Source organism: Garra rufa, chromosome 21 (assembly GCF_049309525.1).
Source record: "Garra rufa chromosome 21, GarRuf1.0, whole genome shotgun sequence".
In the NCBI taxonomy this organism is placed as follows: Eukaryota; Metazoa; Chordata; class Actinopteri; order Cypriniformes; family Cyprinidae; genus Garra; species Garra rufa.
This window is the reverse complement of record NC_133381.1, coordinates 6,431,067-6,455,207: the sequence shown is the minus strand read 5'-3', so window position 1 is coordinate 6,455,207 and position 24,141 is coordinate 6,431,067. Positions and strand designations below refer to the sequence as shown.

Genomic DNA, 24,141 nt, shown 5'->3' with positions numbered 1-24,141 from the left:
CTTCGCCCGCTCCTTCCACCCGATGCTCAGCTACACCAAGGGGCCTCCGCCAATATGAGCTTGAGTCAAAACGGCAGCTCAGCATTGGGTTTCCCTCTAAAATTGACAACTGCCATTAAGTTTGGCAGCCATTATCGTGTCCTTGTACAGCAAATACAGCTGCTAATTCTACAGTATGTCACTGAGTCTCGTATAGATGTTAGAACGAAGCCTATTGCACTGAAAACTGCTGTCGTTAGTGCTACTGATGTTCTTCCATGTTTGATATGAAGGAGGAAACTAGAGTGTAGGATATTAACTCAACACTGTGAGTTAATAAGGTCTAACGGCCTTTTTTAATCATGGAAATATCAAGTTTAGAGTACAAAAATTGCTTGTATCAAATGAATAACTTGTAAAAAAGAAGATGAAAAATCTATGAACTCTATATTGCAATTATTTTTTATATGTATTTTTGGCATGTGGTCATCCTTTGGTTTTAAAACGATCGTTGATTTTATTGGATTTGTCATTGTTTATTTTTCATTTTCGATCTTCACTAACCTGCTGTACTATTCAAGGTAACTGTGTCATGAATATACTTTACTGTATGTAAACCACTGGTATCAAAGAAAAGGATATTTATGTATGTACAGTTTGCTAAGGCCTAAGAAACCTTCGCAATGAGAATACACCTATGATATACACATAACCTACTGATAAGTATTTTTCATTACAATTAAAGACTGAATGACTGTAACTGGTTTAATTGTAAATCAGAATTATTTTCTTACCACAATCTCTGCTTAAACACTTGAATGATTTGCAAATCAAAAACTCAAAATTATGAATGAACGTTATTCAGTACAAATAAACAACTGCAGGTTTGGAATGTTCTTAGAATATTCAGAAAAATACCGTTTTTGTAACATTAGGTCAACAGATTAGCAAAATGTCCTTGGAATATTTTTTGTCAGCTGGGTGAAAACGTATTTTATAAACCCTCTTTAAAAGGAGCAGTCTCATTCATCACAACAAACATGGTAAACATCTAATATTTAATGACATTTTTGCAATTTAAATGCAGATTTTTTGTCAAAATTTTGTCAAAAAACACTTCTACTTTTGAATTGCTATCAAAGACGCTTTATATCTAAATTATTCCAGACGAAAAAGAAGGGTCTTTAGCAAAACGCTCGTTTTTTTTTTTTGTTTGTTTGTTTTTTTTAAACAAACTGACAATTTCTAAAGGGAAGAATAGGAGGTGGGAGTTTTTCGACATATAACTGTTTTGATCGGGATCACACAGACTACGCATGCGCATCACAGACAAGACAAGACCGGCATTTCATGTTAGTACGGTAAGTAATTTTTTTTCCAAAGATGGTTTCCATCATGTGAGGTAGTTCTTATAATGCTGATTCATGTTCAGGTGTTCGTTTTTTTAATAAGTTCGCCTTTATGTAGTTATTTAATGCTATAAAAACGGGGTGTGGTGTCATGATAGGGCTGGGAATCGATTCCAAAAAGAATCGATTCCGAGGCATTGGGAATCGAGAGTCGATTCCAACGTTTGGAATCGATCCTCTCAAGGGGAATCGACTCCTCATTCAGAGCCGTTTTCAGTTCAACAAAACTTACCTCTTAAACGGAAGGCTGCATTCCATGAAGGCTGAATATTTCGGCTGCAAGTCATCAAACGTCGATTGATGAAAATAAACGTAATAAAAACGACTCATTACTAAACTCGTCTGAGTTTAAGGATGCAGCCTTCAGTTTGAGAAGCACCCATTAATTTGCCTCTTGCTCGCTAATAGTTATTATAGTCTGATACATTTCCACGAAAAGATTCGTTCGGATAGATCCCGAATTTCAACCGATCTCACCTGGTCACCCTAGCCCTAGTAGTCATGACCGTGATCATGCGATTGGGTGTGCAAGAGTTTGGGCGGGATTTTGCTACCGCGGCTCCGCCTCACGACATTACTGCGCGTCACTGCGTACTTTACCGGCGGGGGAACCCCTCCAAAAAACGTGTATTCCCCCAGAACGCGACTTTTACTGGGGGACCCCCTCAAAATGCCATTGGGCTAGTAGCAATGGAGAGGGATTTGTTGTGAAAACCTGGCAACCCTAGTAATGTTAATCAGTATTTTCAGAACGGACGTTTGGAGCGACGGCGGAGAATAAACAGAATTATTTCGAAATGTATGTATTTATTTCAAAATTTCAAAGAAAACAACATACAGTAGCTTTAAACTTGCATTAAATGCTATTGTTGTTATCACCGTGGGCCGCTGGGCTGTCGGAGGTTGTACTTGAGGGAGCTGGCAGAGCCTGGTGTTGGAACTCATGAGAATGAGCGACGTTTATGGAGGAAACTGGAGATTCCCAGATCTGATGTCCGTGATGCTGGTGTAGATGAGCAGAACAGTGACAGCGTGATTGAAGCAGAACCTCCAGCCTTCTGAGAACTTCATAGTTTGGGACGCAGCCAGTGCAGTCGACGCCTAACATCTGAGACACCACTGTGCAGAAGTCCAGCAACTGCAATGTAGGAGCACACTAGTTCATTTTATCAGTTAATCCACTTCCTGTTCATATTTGGGTAAGATTTGATTTTTTAAAACAAATTAATACTTTTATTAAGCAAGGATGTATTAAATTGATCAAAAGTGACAGTAAATACATTTATAATGTAACAAAATATTCCTATTGCAAATGAATGCTGTTTTTTTCGAATTGCTTTTTTTTAATCAAAGAATCCTGTCAGGAAAAGTATCACAGTGTCCACAAAAATATGAAGCAGCACAGCTGTTTTGAAAATTGATAATTTAGGAAGCAAATCAGCATATTAGAATGTTTTCTTAAAGGAGTAGTTCTCTTTCAGAACAAAAATTTTGAGATAATGTATTCACCTCTTGTCATCCAAAATGTTCATGTCTTTTTTTCTTCAGTCATAAAGAAATGTTTTTTGAGGAAAACATTTCAGAATTTCTCTCCATATAATGGACTTCTATGGTGCCCCCAAATTTGAACTTCCAAAATGCAGTTTAAATGCAGCTTCAAAGGGCTCTAACTGACCCCAGCCGAGGAAGGGTCATATCTAGCAAAACAACTGGTTATTTCTAAAAACATTTACAATTTATATACTTTTTAACCTCTACACAGAGTACACACAGAGCTAGACAAGATGAGTAATTGAGGTTAAAAAGTATATAAATTGTAATAATAATAATAAAAAAAGATCATTTTGCTAGATAAAACCTTTCTTTCCTTGGCTATGATCGATTAGAGCCATTTGAAGCTGCATTTTGGAAGTTCAAACTCGGGGGCACCATTAAAAAAAAACATTATATGGAGAGAAATCCTTAAATGTTTTCCTCAAAAAACATAATTTCCTTACGACTGAAGAAAGAAAGACATAAACATCTTGGATGAAAAGAGAGTGAGTACATTATCCGTAAATTTTTGTTCTGAAAGTGAACTACTCCTTTAAGGATCATGTAATACTGAAGACTGAGGTAATAATGCTGAAAATTCAGTTTTGCATCACATAAATTATATTTTAAAATATATTAACATGGAAATTGTAATAATATTTCACAATATAACTGTATTTACTGTATTTTTGATCAAACAAATGCAGCCTTGGTGAGCATAATAGACTTCTTTCGATTACATTAGAAGATCTTATAGATATGTAGTCTTACGTCACACTCTGTACCTGTTTCTCAGTGTGAGTGAGATCTGCTATGGCGCTAGACTGAGTGTCCAGGAGTCTCTGGGCTTGTTGAATCTCATCTCTGGCTCTGAGTTCCTGGTTTTTCAGCTCTGACTTGATGCCGCTCAGTTTCTTCTCAGTCTTTTCTTTGTTCTTCTCAAGCTTTCCCAGATTCTTACTCTGCTCCTCTATGGTTTGGTTTTGTTCCATCACTTTAATCTTGTTGCACCAAAAACAGCAGAAACTGAGCATTTATAAACATCGCCACACACTAAATGTGACCCTGGACCACAAAACCAGTCATAAGGGTCATTTTTATTTAAATTGAGATTTATTATCTGAAATCTAAATAAAAAAGATTTCCATTGATGTGTGGTTTGTAAATAATCTAAATATTGAGAAAATCACCTTTAAAGTTGTCCAAATTAAGTTCTTAGCAATGCATATTACTAATCAAAAATTAAGTTTTGATATATTTACGGTAGGAAATTTACAAAATATCTTCATGGAACATGATCTTTACCTAATATCCTAATGATTTTTGCCATAAAAGAAAAATTGATAATTTTGACCCATAAAATATTTTTGGCTTTAGCAAAAAATATACCTGTGCTACTTAAGACTGGTTTTGTGGTCCAGGTTCACATATGAGAAACAGCACTATTTTATATTCATGCATTTGGCAGAAGCTTTAATCCAAAGCAACTTGCATTGTATTTGGTTGTATTCACAACATTTTATGAGTATGGATGTTCCCTGGGACTCAAATCCATGACCTTTCTGTTGCGAATTATATGCTCTACAAGCTACACTAACCATTTATAGAGTGTTTTCACAATGTGTTTTATCAGTTGGCCATATTGGCAGCACTGAGCGTAAACAATGCTACTGAACTAAACGAAACTCGAATATTTTTTTGATTTATTGCTGCTAAAATGGTGAAATATTGTCATGTTTTGGCCTGTACTAATTGGTCAGACTGGGAAAAACATTTGGAGTACTATAGACTGCCAAAAGTAATAACAAATCAAAGAGAAGAGTGCAGAAAACTGTCTGAGGATCAAAAGGCGTTTGTGGTTGGCCAAACTGAAACCAGGATTTCCAGGCAAAGAATCTTGACAATATTCGTGTTTGTTCTTATCATTTCCTGTCAAGTAGGTAAAATATTAGGCTAATATCTTAATTAATACTGTGCGTATGTATCTTTACCACCTTTTAACTTTAGTTTGCTAAAATATTTCACCCTTTCCTGCTTACTAAGTCCTTTTCTACATGATTTAGCAGCTTCCACATGTTGTTTCTATGATTTAGACAGGTTTAAACATATTCAGTAGTACATTAAACGTTCAATTCATGTTGTTGTTTACATCCGTGTATCGCCAATATGGCCGCGCATCCGGGTAACTGATAAAATCGTGACCCTCTATATGCCTTAAACAAGGATCCAGAAGTCAAAACACTGGTCTAAGGAATCTATTTTATTTAACATTCACCTTATTTTCAATAAATGTCTTTGTTTTTGGTATTTTATGCTGAAAGGACTCTGTTTGGTGAGGGTCTGGGGACCAGGCCTCGTCCCTGTACCTTGAGCTCATTGGTGTGGGACAGCTGGGCTTTCAGCTCAGTGTTGGAGAAGCGTAAGGTGCTCAGCTCAGCCTGCAGTCGATCCACACGCTTCTGGAGCTTCTTGCAGGTCAGAGCAGCATCATCTTTCTCCACCGCCAGAGCTGAGCGGCTCCTCTTCTCCTCCTCCAGCTGGACCACCTTCTTCCTCAGGAGCTCCAGATGGAGGTCTTTACTTTCTGAACGCTGCTTATGTTCTTTAAGCTGCAGCCATTGATGGAAATGATAACCAGTTAATCAAATAATGTAATATAATCCATGGTTTGATGGGTAGGATTGTTGTATGGTTTATATTTAAGAATTTAGTTGTTTTTTTGTTTTTTTACTTTTTTGCATTTTTACACTGGTTTTACATTGGATACCTTTAATTTGTTTTTAATTAAAAAAAATGTTTTGATTATGATAAATACAATTAGTTTGAATTGTTAATTTGTTAGTACATTTTAAAATACATTTTAATAAATTATTAACATTACAAAACTAGACTGCCTTTTTTTCACCTTTTTAAATCATTTTTAAGAGAATATGTTGGAATTTGTATTAAAATCTGACAAAATTGGTTATTAATTTGTAAATCTATAACAATAATTTCACACTTTATTTGACATTTTTAAGACAAACACTGGATTTGTTTTATTAAATCTGACGAAATAGGCCATTCATTTATTATATAATTAAATATATAATTTATTTCACTATTTTAAAAAACATTTTTAAGATAAATTATGGAAATCTATATTAAATCTGACAAAATATGCCATTAATTAAATATATAATTTATTTTACCATTTTTAAAAACATTTTTAAGATAAGTTATGGAAAACAATGTTAAATCTGACCAAATTGGCCATTCATTTGTAAATCTATAACAATTAATTCACACTTATGAACTACTTTTATTTAACATTTTTAGGACAAATTCTGGATTTTTTTTTTTTTATTAAATCTGACGAAGAAGGCCATTAATTTATTATATAATTAAATATATAATTAATTGTACTATTTTAAAAAAAACATTTTAGATAAATTATGAAAATCTTTATTAAATCTGACAAAATTTGTCAATCTTTAAAAAATTGGGCAATAATTTATTAATCTGTAACAATTAGTTGATTAGTAAAGTAAAACTTGTTTTATTTTAATTTGACCATTTAAAAAAAAGTTTTTAATACCACTTATATAATAGTTTCTATTTTGTCAGAAAAATCTGGAAATTTGTATAAACAAAATCTGAAAAAAATTAATTTGTAAATCTGTAATAATTAGTTTGCATTTCTCAACATGTTTTAATATCACTGCATATTGCATTAAAATCTGAAAAAATTGGGCAATTGTTTGTAAACCTGTCAAAACTATTTTTGATTTTTATTTGACTATTTTGAACTTTTTTTTATGATAAATTATGATAAAAGTGGGCATTGATTTGTAAATGTATAATAATTATTTTTTAATAATTTGGAAAGCTTTTGCACCAAAACATTGAACTAAATCATTATTTGCCATGTCAGCACCTTTCTCTGAAGGCTGTAGATTTGTGTCTTGGTCTCCAGTAAAGTCGTCCCTTCCTGTCTGCTCAGCTGTTCTGCTCGTGTAAGAATGGCCTCGAGTCTCATATCAAATCCCAGATCTGCAGCAACATGATCCACTTTCAGCTTTGCTGAGAGCTGCTCCACACACCGCAGGTACTACAGTGAGAAAAGACCAATGACGGGTCATTTCAGGACATATACGACACATTCAAATTATGTTCTAATTCCAAATGATACACAGCGACCAGAAAACTGTTACAGTGTAAGTATCTGTTTACAGTAACAAGTTTTGACAGTATAAATCTACTTCCTCACATGCTGTTTGTCCTGATTTATTCCATCTTTTAAAACTCCAGCCATCAGCAGCTCTTCTTCCAGACTCTTGATTCTGTCTAGCAGCTTCTGTTCGCTTTGTTTTGAGCTGCTCTCATTCTCTTTGCTTCTGGATAGCTGCTCTTCCACCTCTGCCAGCCTGTTTTCCATCTCCATCTGAGACTAGAGCACACAAAGCACATCAGTTGAAAAATAAATACTCAATCTGTTTAATATAATGATATGAGATGCAAACCTTTTGTGCACTTTTCTCCCTGCTGCAAAGGGCAGTAAGTGCCTTCAATATGTCACTCTCTGTGTGTTGAACAGGAAGAGACTTGTCATCCAACAGAGCTTCCACATTCTTCACAAAGGCCTCATGGTGGCTGTGAGACGCCTGAGCTTCATTCTGGCAGCTGTGGAGTTTATTTTGCAGATCTTGAGAGAGATTCTCATAGTGGTGGCAACGCTGCTGTGAGGATGCCAGCTTCACTTCAGTCTCCTGCAAGGAGGTTTTAAGGCTCTGGTTCTCCCTCTCCAAACTTAGTTTCTTCAAGGAGATCATATCCAATTCCTGACAAACAAAATACAGCACATTGCTGAATAATGACACTGCTATTCATCATATGTACTCGTGGACAACAAAACCTGTCTAGCATGATGGGTATATTTGTAGCAATAGCCAAAAATACATTGTATGGGGTCTTTTAGGCCAAAAATCATTAGAATATTAAGTAAAGATCATGTTCCATGAAGATATTTTGTAAATTTCCCAATGTAAATATATCAAAACTTATTTTTTTATTTGTAATATGCATTGCTAAGAGCTTCGTTTGGACAACTTTACTGCAACTTTAAAACATTTTGAATTTTTTTGCAAAAAGTTGTATCTTGGCCAAATACTGTCCTATCCTAACAAACCGTGCATCAATGTAAAGCTTATTTATTCATATAAATCAAAATCAAATAAATTGACCCTTATGACCCTTAGGTTTTGTGGTCCAGGGTCACATATTTACTGAATGAATTCTATTTTGTGCTGCTATTTACAAAAATGGTGACTGTTTTGCTCAAGTATGTCTCACCTTCTCACAAAATATGATGCATTTCATAGCATTTTCGCTTTTTTTGACAACCCTTTGTAAGGTGATAGTCTTGTATTATCCTGTAATTATCAGAAAAACTGCCACAAAGATATGATTCCTGTCTTCTTCTAAGTCAGTTTACAACCTTTTGTTTTCAGCCCATTTTCACAAATGTGAATGATTCTGAATGATACTTTTTTCTTCATTTTTAAAATATACTCATTATTATAAATAATTGTAAAATATAAGAAGAAAACGAAAAAATATTTCATAAAATGTAAATTTTCATTTTAGATCAAATTCATTTTGGTTGCTTTTTAATCTCTCAAAATTAGTAAATCTGTAAAACAAAAAAATACATTTCTGAACTAGTTTTTAAAAAACGTTTTTTAACAGTAAATTCTGGACATTTGTATTCAAATTGACAAAATTGGGCATCAGTTGGTAATAGTCTGTAACAATTAATTTACATTTGGAAATATACTCTATGGAAATGACTTTTTGTCATTTAAAACTAAACTTTTGACATTAGACTGCTTTTATTATGATGGAAAGTTTCTATTCGAGATTGAGCTCAGCATTATCAAATTAGGTCAAATGAGGCCTTTTTTGCAAATCAGCAGAATGCTGATGCAGGGCTATGTTATTGATTTTTCTTTACAGGAAATACTTGAAAATAATTTCATAATGTTAATTAAAAAGCTTTATTTCTTTATGCATATACATTTATTTCTTCTGATTTGCTGGACCTCAAAACTAGAAAATTAAAGCCCAAAAAACAAAACCATTAAGTAAAGATCATGTTTCATGAAGATAATTTGTAAATACCTATAGTAAATATATCAAAACTTAATTTTGATTAGTAATATGCATTGCTTAGAACTTAATTTGGATAGCTTTAAAGGCAATTTTCTCAATATTTAGATTTTTTTGCACCATCAGATTTCAGGTTTTTAAAAAGTTTTATCTCCGCCAAATATTGCTCGATCCTAACAAACCATACATCAATGGAAAGCTTATTTATTCAGCTGATATATAAATCTCAATCCCCAAAAATTATGACTGGTTTTGTGGTCTCATTTTGAAGTGAAATATAACCCATATGTTCTGCACATGTTTTACCCTAAAAGATGATGTTGCTTGTTGATTTCTGAAATGATAGTCAGTTGTATTATTGATCAGTAAGTTACCTGTCTGCTAGAGTCCAGCTCATTGGCTCTTGAGGCTGTGAGCGACTGTTCACGTTCTACATCAGTCGCCAGTCTCTTGACTGTTTCTCTGCTGGCTTTACACTCCACCTCGTACAACTTCACACTCTCCTCTAAAGCACAAATGGAGTTCTTTAGGCGGTCTCTCTCCTTGAAGCAGGTGTCCACCTTGTCATAGAGAGATATGTTAGAGATCGGGAGAATATTGATTGAAAGCATACTGTATGTGAAAATACTCACCACAGATATGATATAATCCGTAGGATCCGCCTTTCCTGCCACATTTACTGAGATTTTGTTTGCTAATGTTGATATGAATTCATCAGATCTTCTTTGGGTATCAACAGCTTCTTGTTTTGCCTTATTGCATTCTGCAAAATGCTGTCTGCAAATATGTGATGATAGAAGAAAATCTATGTATATACATATATATCTATGTTATATACAGTTAAGGGTCAAACGTTTACATACACCTTGCAGAATTTGCTAAATGTTAAATATTTTACCAAAATAAGAGGGATCATACAAAATGCATGTTATTTTTGAATGAGATATTTCACATACAAGAAGTTTACATATAGTCCGCAAGAAAAAGTAATAGTTGAATTTATAAAAATGGCCCTTTATAAAAGTTTACATTTGATTCTTAATACTGTGTTGTTACCTGAATGATCCACAGCTGTGTTTTTGTTTAGTGATAGTTGTTCATGAGTCCCTTGTTTGTCCTCAACAGTTAAACTGCCTGCTGTTCTTCAGAAAAATCCTTCAGGTCCCACAAATTCTTTGGTTTTTCAGCCTATTTGTGTATTTAAACCCTTTCCAACAATGACTGCATGATTTTGAGATCTTTGAGATCTTTTCACACTAAGGACAACTGAGGGACTGATATGCAACTATTATAGAAGGTCCAAATGATGCTTCATAAAGAAACATGATGCATCAAGAGCCAGAGATGTAACCTTCTGAACAAAATGAAGATACGTACATTTTTCTTATTTTGCTAAATATAATTATTATTTTATTTAGTACGGCCCTTCAGAAGCTACAGAAGATACTTACATGTTTCCCAGAAGACAAAATATGTTAAAGTTACTCCCTCAGTGTGAAAAGATGGATCTCAAAATCATACAGTCATTGTTGGAAAGGGTTCAAATACACAAAAGTGCTAAAAAACCAAAGAATTTGTGGGACCTGAAGGATATTTTTGAAGAACAGCGGGCAGTTTAACTGTTGAGGACAAACAAGGGACTCATGAACAACTATCACTAAACAAAAACACAGCTGTGGATCATTCAGGTAACAACACAGTATTAAGAATCAAGTGTATGTAAACTATATGTTAATGTTAAATATCATTCTCAGGTCAGTACTAAATAAAAAAATAACATGCATTTTGTACGATCCCTCTTATTTTGGTAAAATAATTAACATTTTGCAGATTCTGCAAGGTGTATGTAAATGTTTGACCTCAACCGTATATACAAACTGTAGTGTACTGTAAATTCTCACTTTGATTTGATCTCAAGTTCCATTATTTTCCCTTTGATCTCCTCATTCTCTGTTGTAAGTGTCTGTATCCTCATGTCCATAAAGCTTTTGGAAGAGGTGATGGAGAGCATCTCTTGCTCTGTGTTGTAGTTGCGTTCTCTGAGAGAGCTGATGAGAGACTCCTGTCTCGCTTCTTTCTCTGTATGTCGATCTACAGCATCCTTTAAGTTCTTCAAAGTCTCTTCCTGAGAGGCAACTTTGGATTGGCTTTCCAAGAGCTGTTAAAAACAAATAAGTTATTTCACTGAGAGAATGTGCATCCAAAACACCACAAACTCTCAGTGAATATAAGAACCTGTGATTGGAGTTTGTTGTATTTGGTCTGCAGGACAGCCAGCTCCTCACGCGCTGTCTCCGTGGCCTGTTTATAGTGAGTGAGGTGCTGCTGGATTACAGACTCCTCCATTGCCAAACCGCTGTCAATCAAACCTGAATGTTGACAGACAGAACTTGATGTATCCATAGCAATAGTAACATTGACCCAGCTAACAGTGTACATTTTCAGAACTTTTCTTTCGTTATGAACAAACGTTCTTCTAGTAAAATTAGAATGTTCGTTCAAAGGGTTTCTGGTTTTGGTTTTAATCATGTTCTCAAAATTAAAAAGAAAACTTTTTTTGTTTTAATCTGAAATGTTTCACTTTGATATTCTAGCTTTTTAAAAGTAACTACTTATGTTTAAAAAACTTTTCTGAACAGAGAATTTTTTTCAAACATTTTAAAAAATAACAGTAAGATTTTTTTTAAAAGTCCCTTCTACTCACCAAGCCTGCATTTATTTGATCCAAAATACTATGTTTACTATTAAAAATAAAATGATTTCTATTTTAATATATTTTAAAATGTAATTGTATTTTCAACATCATTACTCCAGTCTCCAGTGTCACTTTTTTATAATAATTTTTGGAAACAAATTATAGAAATTAATACTTTAATTTAGCAGGGATGCTTTAAATTAATTAAAGTGATGATAAAGACATTTATAATGTTACAAAAGATTTCTATTTCAGATAAATGCTGTTCTTCTGAACTGTTAGTTTTTAACATAATAATAATAATAATAAATGCTTTTGAGCCGAAAATTAGAAGGATCTGAAGGATCACATGACTAGAGTAATGATGCTAAAAATTCAGCCTTTAAATCACAGGAATAAATTACATTTTAAAATATATTAAAAAAGAAAACAGTTATTTTAAATAGTAAAATTATTTCACATTTGTACTGTTTTTGCTGTACTTTGGATCAAATAAATGTAGGCTTGGTGACCTTACTGTCCAAAAAATTTTAACTGGTAGTGTACATTAGCAATATGTTCTTAAAACATTTATGTTAGCTGGGCACAATGAATATTTATTTTTATTAACTTTTTATAGTATTAAAATGCAATGCTGTTTGGTTATAAATGAACAAAATGTACAGATGATCATAAAATATATAATGAGGGTGGTATAAGACATAAATCACAATTTGTTTAGTTAACTGACTAAATTAGTCCTTGTTGGGAAGTCCTGTAGATGTTTTAGCATTTTATTGATCCTGACACAAATCAAATGATATATGGATATAGCAGTAGACCGTAAAGCAATTAAAGACGACAATTCTCTTTGTGAAGAAAACAAAATAAAAATGTATAACTCCATAAACTGACACAATGTACAAAAACTCACTTGTCAGAGTTGTTGCTCCACGTTAAAAGCAAACCTTCTCTTAATGCACAGTGTTCTGTAGATTATTCATGTTAATATGTCGCTGAAGTTTATCAGGTCTCCAAGCAACACAACAACATTTAACGTGTTCACCTTTAGAGGGCGCGCCATCAAATGTCAAAACAGTGACTGGAAGTACATTTTTACATTTCAATAGTGGCTGATCAGAGCGACGTACAATGTTTTCATTTTATTTTTAATTTAATTTACTGACACAATGGACTACCTGCCTCCTGACAAGCTGCTGAAGAGTCTTGATAAATGTCTATTTAAGTTAAAATTCTCTTTGATTTTAACTATTTCGGAATTAAAACATGATTTTAGATAGATAGATAGATAGATAGATAGATAGATAGATAGATAGATAGATAGATAGATAGATAGATAGATAGATAGATAGATAGATAAGGCTCAAAATATAATATATAAATAAGTCTGCAGAGGCGGGGCGACATTTACGTCCGATGGGACGTCACCAAAACACAGGAAGTGCCCGGATCACTTGTGCAGTTCGAACTGTCAAATAAACTTTATGTGAATGTTTGAGAATGTTGCAACATTTGTATCTACAGTGTAACAGTTTCTATCACCGAACGTTCTAATATTTGGCGGGAGTGTACGCGGCAGGTACGCTAAAGGTTAAAGCGAATGCGTTACTGTAAAATATTAGAATCAAATGTAAATTAGTGTACAGCTTGCGTTTACAGTAGTGTATTCATAGTGTATGTGCTTTATGTCAGCTGATCAGAACGAAGCATGCACGTGTTTTCTCTCTCTCTTTGCATTTGCTTCAGTTGACCTTAAGAATTAACCATGAAGAGGGTTTTATATTATTAGATGTGACCAATACACTGTGTTGTCATGCTTGTCATTCAAGGTCATTTAAAATAAATGCCACTTGGACACAAAATGCATGCTGATATAGACAGAATGTAACACTGTTTTAATGCTGAAACTGTTTGATTCGTACAGGAATGTCTCTCAAGATTTTATGGAGGTTACATCAGCCTTTGAAAAGCACACAAGCCTGTGGATTTGCTCTCAGGACACTAAATGGATTAAACAGTGTCACCGGCAACAGGTTAAACTGCACAACATCTACACAAAACCTTTTTAAAGACTGGAGGAATTGTCACACTGGTTTACGTCACCATAGATATTTATTGCAAAGAGGAGTGTGTGAGAGACCACATTATGACATGCTGACGCCTTTAAGTTTAAAATCCAAACCATGGAGTTTAAAAACGAGATTGCAGTCCACAACGACCACCACCAAATCAGTGCTGAAACAAGGAGGCATTCCCGGAAAAAGGACTTTTAAGGGACCAAGAACCAAACAGCCTTCACGAACCACTCAGCCTAGTCTGGAGGAGGTGTGTGATGATTGTTTATGTTAAAATCATATAAAATCCTAGTATATGATTATGTATCTAACTATTTTTACAGGACATGATGCAGTGCATCGCATACGCGACTGCAGATCAGTACCATTTACCAACACTCTGTCATGATCTCATAGCTCATGGCTTCGCTGAAATCAAAGAATTTCCCAAAGGTCAGTTTATCTGCATCACTTTTTCATGTTTACATAAATTTTGCATTCCATTCTTGTTTTAAGGATACGCATATTTGTATTAAATACATTTTGTGGGTTTCAGATGCTTCTAATGTTTTGGTGATGGGAGCAGAGAATGCTGCAAAACCTTATGATAGTGGCACCATATTCGTCTTCAGGTATGCTGAATGATGTTTTGTCAGTTGTATTTCTTTGGGTTTGATTTTTTGTTTTGTTTATCTTATAGAGAAGGCTCCGTGGTGTTTTGGAATGTTGAAGAGAAAACTGTGAGTAAGAGTTATTTTTTATTTATAAAATTTGGAATAATAAAGATTTTGTTTTATGCTCACCAAGTCTGCATTTATTTGATTAGACATACAGTAAAAACAGCAATATTGTGAAATATTATTACAATTTGAAATAACTGCTATTTATTTGAATATATTGTAAAATGTAATTTATTCCTGTGATGCAATGCTGAATTTTCAGCATTATTACTCCTGTCTTTAGTGTCACATGATCCTTCAGAAATCACTCAAATATGCTGATTTGGTGCTTAAGAAACATTTATTATTATTATGATTTATCACATGTATATATGTGTCTGTGTTAATACGCATGTGTATACTCAATTAAACATTTGTTTATACTCAGATAAAAACAGTGATGAGGATACTGGAACAGCATGAAATTCAACCATATGAAGTCGCTCTGGTCCACTGGGAAAATGAAGAGATCAATTATACAGTAGGAGAGTGAGTCACAAATTTTTCATTTCTTAATGCAACATATATTTAAATCATATATAGTTGAAGGAAAAGTTTACATACACCTTGCAAAATCTGCAAAATGTTAATTATTTGACCAAAATAAGAGGAATCATATAAAAAGTGCTTGTTATTTTTTATTTAGTACTGACCTGAATAAGGTTTACATATAGTCCATAAGAGAAAATAATAGTTGCATTTATAAAAAAAAAAAAAAAGATCCCATTTAAAAGTTTGCATACACTTGATTCTTAATACTGGGTTGTTACCTGAATGATCCACATCTGTGTTTTTGTTTAGTGATAGTTGTTCTTCTATTACAGAAGGTTCAAACACTCACTGATGCTTCAGATAGAAAAACGATGCATTAAGAGCCAGGGGGTGAAAACTTTTGAATGGAATGAGGATGTGTACATTTTTCTTACTTTGCCTAAATATCATAATTTTTATTCATTTAGTACTGCCCTTCGGAAGCTACATAAGATACTTACATGTTCCCCAGAAAACAAAAGTTAAATTTACCCTGATCTCCAATTTCAAAAAGTTTTAACCCCCAGCTCTTAATGCATAATTTTTCCTTCTGAAGCATCAGTGAGCGTTTGAACCTTCTGTAATAGTTGCATACGAGTCCCTCAGTTGAACTTCTGAACAGGGTCATTTTTATAAATTTAACTATTATTTTCTCTTGTGGACTATATGTAAATGTATTTTTGGTGAAATATCTTATTCAGGTCAGTAGTAAATAAAAAATAACATGCATTTTGCATGATCCCTCTTATTTTGGTCAAATAATTAACATTTTGCAGATTCTGCAAGGTGTATGTAAACTTTTTACTTTAACTGTAATACCTACTAAAGGTTTCTGTATTTTGGGTTTATTTATTTGTTGTTTTAGGGGTAATTCAAAGCTCCATCGTGGAATTTTCTTGTTTAACGAAGAGCTGGATTATGAGCAGGTTGTTCTGGAGAAGTTTGCATTTTCCAACGCTTTATCTTTGTCAGGTGGGATAATGTTTGCATTTTCACACATTTTTATCAAACATTGATCACAAAACACTGATAACTAATTATATTTTCATGTTTCCATTTTTGTGTTATTCTGCTTTTAACGTGCTTTCAGTAAAACTAGCAATATGGGAGGTCTCTCTCGACAACTTTGTTGAGTCCATCCAGTCAATTCCTGAGGTAGATCCACTTATGTACTCTTTCATAGGTAATAGCAGCATTTGCAAGCTAAAATAATTCTGTATATTAATTAACACGAATGTGAACAGATTCTTTTTTTTTTTTTTTTTAAACTGCAAAATATACCTCTGTTTGAAATGTTGTAATTATAGACATAAACCTATTTAACAGATGCTGAAGTCTGGACAAAGAGTGAAACTGTCCAGGGCTGAAGTTATGCAGAAGATAGGGGAGCTCTTTTCCCTGAGGTCAGGCTGATTTTGTGTCACTTTATCTGATTTATTTTGTATGAGATAACCTGCTGTTGTTTAATTATTACAAGCTTTTTAACCTTTTCAGGCACTGCATAAACCTCAGCTCTGATTTACTGATCACACCTGATTTCTACTGGGACAGAGAAGATCTTGAGCAGCTCTATGACAAGACCTGTCAATTCCTCAATATTAACAGAAGAGTTAAGGTTAGTGAAAGATTGTTTTGCATCTGTCATAAAAATAATAGTAAATGTAGTCACCCTCAAGCCATTCAAGATGTAGATGAGTTTGTTTCTTTAACATTGCATCACTTGCTCACCAATGGATCCTCTGCAGTGAATGGGTGCCGTCAGAATTAGGGTCCAAACAGCTGATAAAAACATCACAATAATCCACACAAATCCAGTTCATACAATAATGTCTTAAGTGCTTTGTAAGACACAAATACATCAAGGCATTTGAACTTTTACGCTATTTATGGTGAAAATACTAGTCCATAGTCCATAATAACGTTTCCTCCAGTGAAAAAGTCCATCTACTGTTGTCCTTTCACATCAAAATCCACAAACATATTTGGTTAGAACATTTACTCTGTCTTTACTGGTAAACAGTGATCGATCTGTATATTTCTCTCCAGCTTCAGACGACTTTTTCACTGGAGAAAGCGATATTATAGATAGAGGACTTGTATTTTAGCCAAAGGCAATGGTTCATTTTAAAAACGTTTTAATGATGTATTTGTTTATTACAAACACACAGTTTGTAGTTTCACAAGACATAATTAAAAGACTGGAGTTTGGAATAAATTATTGTGACGTTCTTATTAGCTGTTTGGACTCGGCACCCATTCACTGCAGAGGAACCACTGATGAACATGTTATGTAATGCTAAATTTCCCAAAATCTGTTTTTATCATGAAATAAATTCATCTACAACTTGGATGGCCTGAGGATGAGTACATTTCCAGCTCATTTTCATTTTAGAATTGTTCTTTAAAAAGGACATGATATGAATATCCTGATAAAATGATGTAAAAAAATGCTGCATTGATCCTCATGCACGGTTTTATTTTTAGGTTGTGAATGAGAAGTTACAACACTGCACTGAACTAACAGACCTGATGAGGAATCACCTCAGTGAGAAACACAGCCTAAGACTGGAGTGGATGATCGTCATACTGATCACAATCGAGGTTATTAAACGCTTATATCCATTTTAAACACCAGTTTGAATAATGGACAGTAAATAACATTTAGCTGCACTGTTATTTGAAATGTTTGCATCATATCCCGTATCTCCTCCAATTTTGTTTTAATGTACACATTTTGCGAATGAAATGCAAATCTTATTTCTTATTTTCTTCTCTCTATAGGTGATGTTTGAACTTGCGCGTGTAATCTTCTGAAGACCCACAGATACAGTCTTACAATGGCATGCAGTGACTGTTTGTAAACCAGCAAATCACTCTGTTTTCTGTAGATGAAGTACTCATTGATCAGTCATCTGACCTTATGCTATTCTTAATGTGACACTGACCTGAAATAAAGTTGTTGTTTTTTAGAAAGACCGGATGAATAGCGTCTCATTCAGTTTCTGTTTTGGTTTGATTGTGAGATAGAAATCACTGTTGACTCAATGTCCTGAAATGACTGAACCCCTGCTGTAAAATCCAGATTAAGCGGATAGCTGTTTTGGAACTTATAAATAAGCTTCAGTAATATAATACAGCTCCAAAATGTGCACAACAATTTAAATGCTGCCTTATTGCCAATGGCATGGAACTTTTTGTAACTGTTTTATAAGCGGGTTGTGCTTACATAGCCTCCAATAATGCTAGACAAACTGTCTAAACTGGTTTCTGGAACATGGCAACACATACACTACCAGTCAAAAGTTTTAGAACAGTAAGATTTTTTAAATGTTTTTTTAAAAAGTCTCTTCTGCTCACCAAGCCTGCATTTATTTGATCCAAAGTACAGCAAAAACAGTACAATTTAGTAATGTTTTTACTATTTAAAATAACTGCTTTCTATTTGAATATATTTTAAAATGTAATTTATTCCTGTGATTTCAAAGCCGAATTTTTTAGCATCATTACTCCAGTCACATGATCCTTCAGAAATCATTCTAATATTCTGATTTGTTGCTCAAAAACATTTATTATGTTGAAAACAGCAGATTTTCTTTTAGGTTTCTTTGATGCATAGAAAGTTCAGAAGAACAGCATTTATCAGAAATAGAAATCCTTTGTAACATTATAAATGTCTTTATCATCACTTTTGATCATTTTAAAGCATCCTTGCTAAATAAAAGTATTAACTTCTAAAAAAACAAAAATCCCCCTAAAAAAATTATACCGACACCAATCGTATGAAATAAATGCTGATCCTTGGATCTTTCTTTCCATCAAAGGATCCTGAAAAATATTTACTCAACTGTTTTAAATATTGATAATAATATTAATAAATGTTTCTCGAACCGCACACCAGCACATTAGAATGATTTCTGAATGATCATGTGACACTTATTTTAATTAGTAAATTATTTTACAATATTACTGACTTTGCTGTATTTTCGATCAAATAAATGACTTTAATAAGACTTTAAAATTAAGAAAAGAATCTTTAATTTTTTTTGATTGGTAGTGTATACATATATCTTAATCTTGATTTTCCAGATTTTACATATTCATTTATTCTTAATTTCACTAGTTAATAAAAATGATACTCAACAGAACCTGCTAACAAATACAACATGAGGTCATGCTTGTGTTCCAAAGTTCTTGCAGCTGATTGATTGATCAGCCTCTAGTGATTGACAGCCGTTCGATACGGCGCGCGCTCACGTCATGTGATTCAAACCCTCCGGAAAACGGCAGCGGAGCGGATCACTAAACTGACTGACTGAACTCGCGCTGCACGGTGGAGAAGTTTCCTCCGTTTTTCAGCCAGCAAACTAAACTGCGAACGTCATTAGAGTTCTGACGAGAAAGAGTAGACGGTAAGTGACGCTTTAAAAGTTTCATTTCAAACAAGTGTTTAATAAACCGGTTGTCGGCTAGTTTTTACCCTACTAACTAACGAAGGGCACTATCGATTACTCACGGATCCTGACCGAAAATTATTAATATTTTGACCGTTTTCTTCTTGGCATTGCTTTCCCTTATCGGAAGATTAACCTTTTTCATTTCGCCGTTCGTTTGTGTGGTTTTGTTTACCTCGTTTGAAGTGTAACGTTATTTTATCGGGTTCATTGCGTGAGCGCGTGTTTCCTATTTGTCCGCGGAAACTTTTGTACTCTGAATTCACCAGCATGGGCGGGGCTTCAACACACACATTTACACACACAAAGTTGCCTCAAAACCTATTTAAACACTGAAACCTTACTTCTGACAGTTTTATATGTGAAATAGGACATTATGTAGGTTGTGTACACATTTTTGAGAAATGTCATCACGAATATAGTTGGTCAAAAGTTTACATACACCTTGCAGAATCTTCAAATGTTAAGGGATCATACAAAATGCATGATATTTTTTCATTTAGTACTGACCCGAATAAGATATTTCACATGGAAGATGTTTACATATAGTCCACAACTTTTGTTTATAAAAAAAAAAAAAGTTTATAAAAATGACCCCATTCAAAAGTTTACATAAACTTGATTCTTAGTATTGTGTTTGGTACCTGATCTGTTTTTTTTTTGTTTAGTGATAGTTGTTCATGAGTCCCTTGTTTGTCCTGAACAGTTAAACTACCCACTGTTCTTAAGAAAAATCCCACAAATTCTTTGTTTTTGTTTTTCAGCTTTTTTGTGTATTTGAACGCTTTTTGACAATGATGTTTGATTTTGAGATCCATCTTTTCACACTGAGGACAACTAAGGGACTCATATGCAACTATTACAGAAGGTTCAAACACTCTCACTGATGCTCCAGAAGGAAAAACCATGCATTAAGAGCCAGGGTATAAACTTTTGAACAGAATGAAGATGAGTACATTTTTCTTATTTTGCCTTAATATCATATTCACATATGTTTTTTCTACTCCCCAGCTCATAATGCATTGTGTTTCCTTTTGAGCATCAGCGAGTGTTTGAACCTTCTGTAATAGTTGCATATGACTCTATCAGTTGTCCTCAGTGTGAAAAGATGGACCTCAAAATCATAGTCATTATTGGAAAGGGGTCAAATACACAAAAATGCTGAAAAACCAAAACATTTGTGGGACCTGTGGATCATTCAGGTTACAACACAGTATTAAGAATCAAGTGTATCATCAAGGGTCGTTTTTATAAATTCAATTATAAATTGTGGACTATATGTACACAATTTTTATCTGAAATATCTTATTCAGGCCAGTACTAAATAAAAAAATAACATGCATTTTGAATGATCCCGCTTATTTTGGTGTACTACTCAACTGTAGGTTTTACTGTATTTGTTAGAAATACTGGAGTTTTGGTGAGCAAAATGCATATGTAATAAGGTGCAAGATAATTTACTGAACCTACTGAAAACCTTATAAATATTTTATTTGTGTGTGTTTGTATTTAAGTGTAGAAAAATGGACTTGGCCCATCATGGTCTTGTTCTCCTCAAGCGCCTCAATGCTCAGCGAGAGTTTGGTTTCCTCTGTGACTGTACTGTGGCCATCGGGGATGTTCTTTTCAAAGCCCACAAAGCCGTTCTCGCAGCGTTTTCAAACTACTTCCGCATGCTGTTCATCCATCAAGACAGGTAGCATGAACTTGATTGCAAAAAAGTTCTTCATTCACATTTGCAGTAATGTAATTAATCAATCAATAAAATGATTGTTTATGCTTCTCTTTTGCAGTGACTGTGTTCGACTGAAGCCTTCAGACATACAAGCAGATATCTTCAGCTACCTGCTTAACTTAATGTACACTGGAAAATTCACCACACAGCCCATTGACCCGCTTCGCCTTGAGCAGGGTGTAAAATTCCTGCATGCTTACCCTTTATTACAGGAGGCAAGTCTTCTTATCAACCCAGAGTCCCAGTATGCACCTTTAACAAACTCACTTTATGGCATACAGATACCTGATCAGTCATGCATCCAGTCTGGAAGAAATACAGCATGCAAGGATGACGTCTATGCTAAAAACTCTGAAAACACCAGCCGAGAGTTATTGGAAATGTCCGATTATAGATCTCCACAGCCTTTCGGCATAGAGTCACCCACCAAAAACCCAGCAGCCACGATGGTCCAACACCTCACATATGGCATAATGACTAAGAGTGCTTCGTCCAGAAAGCATTACACCTGCAATTATTGTGGAATGCGCTTTAACCAGAGGTGCAAGTTGAAGGAGCATCTATTTGTGCACACCAACCAAGCAACTGAGCCACAGGTCACAATGTCTATGCAAAATGGTCACACTATTGAGCTTGAAGGTCAGGATATGGAGGAGGACCATTTTCATGCTGACAGTGATGTTATTAGTGATACCGATCAACAGGCGTGGATGGAAGACACCCCGCCGCCCTCTGAAATCGCTGATATAGACAACCTGGAGGGCACCGAGATGGGTCGTGAAATGAAACGCAGAAAATTTGAGTGTCCTACCTGTGCTCGCAAGTTTATTCAGAAGAGCCACTGGCGTGAGCACATGTACATTCACACTGGAAAGCCGTATAAGTGCAGTGCTTGCGGAAAGAACTTCTGCAGAGCCAATCAAGCTGCTCGACACGTTTGTTTGAGTCAGGACGCAGACTCGTATATCATGGTCAACAAGCAGAGTTTGGTTCTGTGTGGTGGAGAAGACAACAGTCAAGTGGAAGCTCTCTTTCAGTCTTCCGAAAGACCGTATAAATGTAGCCTTTGCGCAGCACCTTTTACAAGTCCTTCTGAGGTTCCCAAACATCAGTGTTTGACAGAGAGTGAAGCTGTACCACTGGCAGACAATTCAATGGGGGAAAATCCAAATAATGACTTGGAGACTACTTCTGAAGTAAACATTTCTTCTTAGAATGTCATGCTAAAGCAGTATTAGTTTATTTCAGTGTCAGTATTTAACCATTTTTATGTGTTTGTGTTATGAACTGTGAGAGAAATAAGTATTTTTTTAAAGGTCTGCTGCATTATTTCATTCATGTCTTGCTTTCTTCTTCTATTGAAAGGTCAGTTGTGAATTTATTTGAAATTAATAAAATGCCAAAACTGTTGGATGTTTTCCGCCAGAAACACTTCTGAGTTACTGCTTTAAAGTATCCTACATTTATTCTGCTAAAGAAAAACAATGATATTGGTGTGCTGTACATTGACTTTTCATAAATCATAAGTCAAAAATTGTTAAAGTTTCTTTTATTTAAATAAAATTTGAGTTTATCATTTGTATTAAACCATACATTTTAAATGTCTCAAAATCCAGACACAATACTACACTCTTGTATTTAGCTGATTGTTAATATTGCAATTTCTTCAAAGATGCATAGTCTGTATAATCAAATAGTCTGTACAGATGGTTTTAAACACTTCTTAGCAATATATTAGAATAATAAGTTAAAATTTAGTTTTTAATACTGTAATGGCTTATTGTATCAGGCCAGATGCAAACCCCTGTAATACAGGCAAGGCAGCTTTTATAATGTAATGATCATTTGCAGTACAGAGTGTTTTGATCTTCATTATACAGAACATTTATATATGTTAAGTGCTTCTCTTGGGACAAAAATAAATTGCTAAAAAATTAAAAGTAATTGCAACATTAGTTTGCGTGCTTCATTTTTTATGCCAAAAATATAGTCATAAATATTTTCTGGAAATTGGCTGGGTGTATCTGTAAATTAAAATTGTAAATTACAAAAAACAGAAGTAACAGTGACATATGGCAACAAAAATCATGAGTTTGATAAGATTTTGACTGTTCTTTGTAAAACAAATTAAACAATCTGTCATTTTCAGCCAATAAGTGATTACAACTGACTGAATAATTTTAGATATGTAATGCAACATACTATAATGTGGCATAAGCCCATTCTAATGTCTGAAATAGAATTAAAAAAAAAACTCATACATACATTGACACATATCCTTAGTAAAAAATGACAAAATAGCTGCTTTTCAAGGGTTTCATATGTCGAAATATTTTCTGTGTCAAAGTAAAATGTAAAAATGTAGTGATTGATCAAACAACAGCCTGTCCACTGAATAACTGCTGTTTTTGCACTTGTTTTCACTTTTGCTTAATGGAACTTTAATGATGCAGTTTTTTTTTTTTTTTTTACTTTTTTTTTTTTTTTTTTTATTTAAACAATACAAAAATAAAAACAAACAACAGCAAAAATAGATATTGTACATAGTTGCACTGGATTTATGCTACACAGCATACATGGTTATTATCCTATATTTACCTCTCTTTGCATAGAGTTATGCCACAAAAAAAGAAGAATAAAAAAGAAAATATCTTATACTTACATACATAACATACATAACATAGAAACAAAGCCAAACAAGTGAGGTTATAACTTAAAATACAATTACAGTTTACTTAGATGAGTATGTCTTTGTATTCCTTGTAAATCAGCCACTTTTCCCAGTCCCTTTGGAAATCACCTTTTTTCATCTTTAATGTATATGTAAGTTCTTCCATCACCCGGATTTCTTCGATAATTTCAAACCATTGTTTACAATTCAATGTGGT

At 34.0% G+C, this 24,141-nt stretch overlaps 3 protein-coding genes across 3 annotated transcripts; 2 read left to right on the top strand and 1 right to left on the bottom strand.

The window, feature by feature from the left end:
• Positions 1 to 2,151: 2,151 nt before the first annotated feature.
• ccdc170 (coiled-coil domain containing 170) lies at positions 2,152 to 11,420 on the bottom strand. Its single transcript, XM_073826408.1, has 10 exons — positions 11,304 to 11,420; positions 10,970 to 11,226; positions 9,701 to 9,845; positions 9,443 to 9,628; positions 7,424 to 7,741; positions 7,171 to 7,350; positions 6,838 to 7,011; positions 5,288 to 5,530; positions 3,707 to 3,922; positions 2,152 to 2,526 (listed from the first exon to the last, which is right to left on the bottom strand). The coding sequence occupies exons 1-10, from the start codon at positions 11,412 to 11,414 to the stop codon at positions 2,245 to 2,247; spliced, it is 2,112 nt and encodes a 703-aa protein (XP_073682509.1). The 5' UTR covers positions 11,415 to 11,420; the 3' UTR covers positions 2,152 to 2,244.
• A 1,786-nt stretch (positions 11,421 to 13,206) lies between these two features.
• On the top strand, positions 13,207 to 18,041 carry rmnd1 (required for meiotic nuclear division 1 homolog). Its single transcript, XM_073827344.1, has 12 exons — positions 13,207 to 13,342; positions 13,688 to 14,088; positions 14,162 to 14,270; positions 14,374 to 14,449; positions 14,518 to 14,557; positions 14,925 to 15,025; positions 15,933 to 16,039; positions 16,158 to 16,222; positions 16,394 to 16,470; positions 16,562 to 16,682; positions 17,552 to 17,668; positions 17,849 to 18,041. Exons 2-12 carry the CDS (start codon positions 13,690 to 13,692, stop codon positions 17,879 to 17,881), a joined length of 1,245 nt encoding a protein of 414 aa, XP_073683445.1. The 5' UTR covers positions 13,207 to 13,342; positions 13,688 to 13,689; the 3' UTR covers positions 17,882 to 18,041.
• A 1,306-nt stretch (positions 18,042 to 19,347) lies between these two features.
• zbtb2a (zinc finger and BTB domain containing 2a) lies at positions 19,348 to 23,704 on the top strand. Its single transcript, XM_073826764.1, has 3 exons — positions 19,348 to 19,476; positions 21,033 to 21,214; positions 21,312 to 23,704. The coding sequence occupies exons 2-3, from the start codon at positions 21,042 to 21,044 to the stop codon at positions 22,465 to 22,467; spliced, it is 1,329 nt and encodes a 442-aa protein (XP_073682865.1). The 5' UTR covers positions 19,348 to 19,476; positions 21,033 to 21,041; the 3' UTR covers positions 22,468 to 23,704.
• The last annotated feature ends 437 nt before the right edge of the window (positions 23,705 to 24,141 follow it).

Coding starts and splice junctions, on each gene's coding strand:
- ccdc170 (XM_073826408.1), bottom strand. CDS start 11,414: ATGGAGGAGTCTGTAATCCAGCAGCACCTCACTCACTATAAACAGGCC. Junction 11,227..11,303: donor ACAACAAACTCCAATCACAG/GTTCTTATATTC, acceptor TGTTTTTAACAG/CTCTTGGAAAGCCAATCCAA. Junction 7,742..9,442: donor AGCTGGACTCTAGCAGACAG/GTAACTTACTGA, acceptor TTTGTTTGTCAG/GAATTGGATATGATCTCCTT.
- rmnd1 (XM_073827344.1), top strand. CDS start 13,690: ATGTCTCTCAAGATTTTATGGAGGTTACATCAGCCTTTGAAAAGCACA. Junction 14,271..14,373: donor AATCAAAGAATTTCCCAAAG/GTCAGTTTATCT, acceptor TGTGGGTTTCAG/ATGCTTCTAATGTTTTGGTG. Junction 17,669..17,848: donor TCATACTGATCACAATCGAG/GTTATTAAACGC, acceptor TTCTCTCTATAG/GTGATGTTTGAACTTGCGCG.
- zbtb2a (XM_073826764.1), top strand. CDS start 21,042: ATGGACTTGGCCCATCATGGTCTTGTTCTCCTCAAGCGCCTCAATGCT. Junction 21,215..21,311: donor CTGTTCATCCATCAAGACAG/GTAGCATGAACT, acceptor TCTCTTTTGCAG/TGACTGTGTTCGACTGAAGC.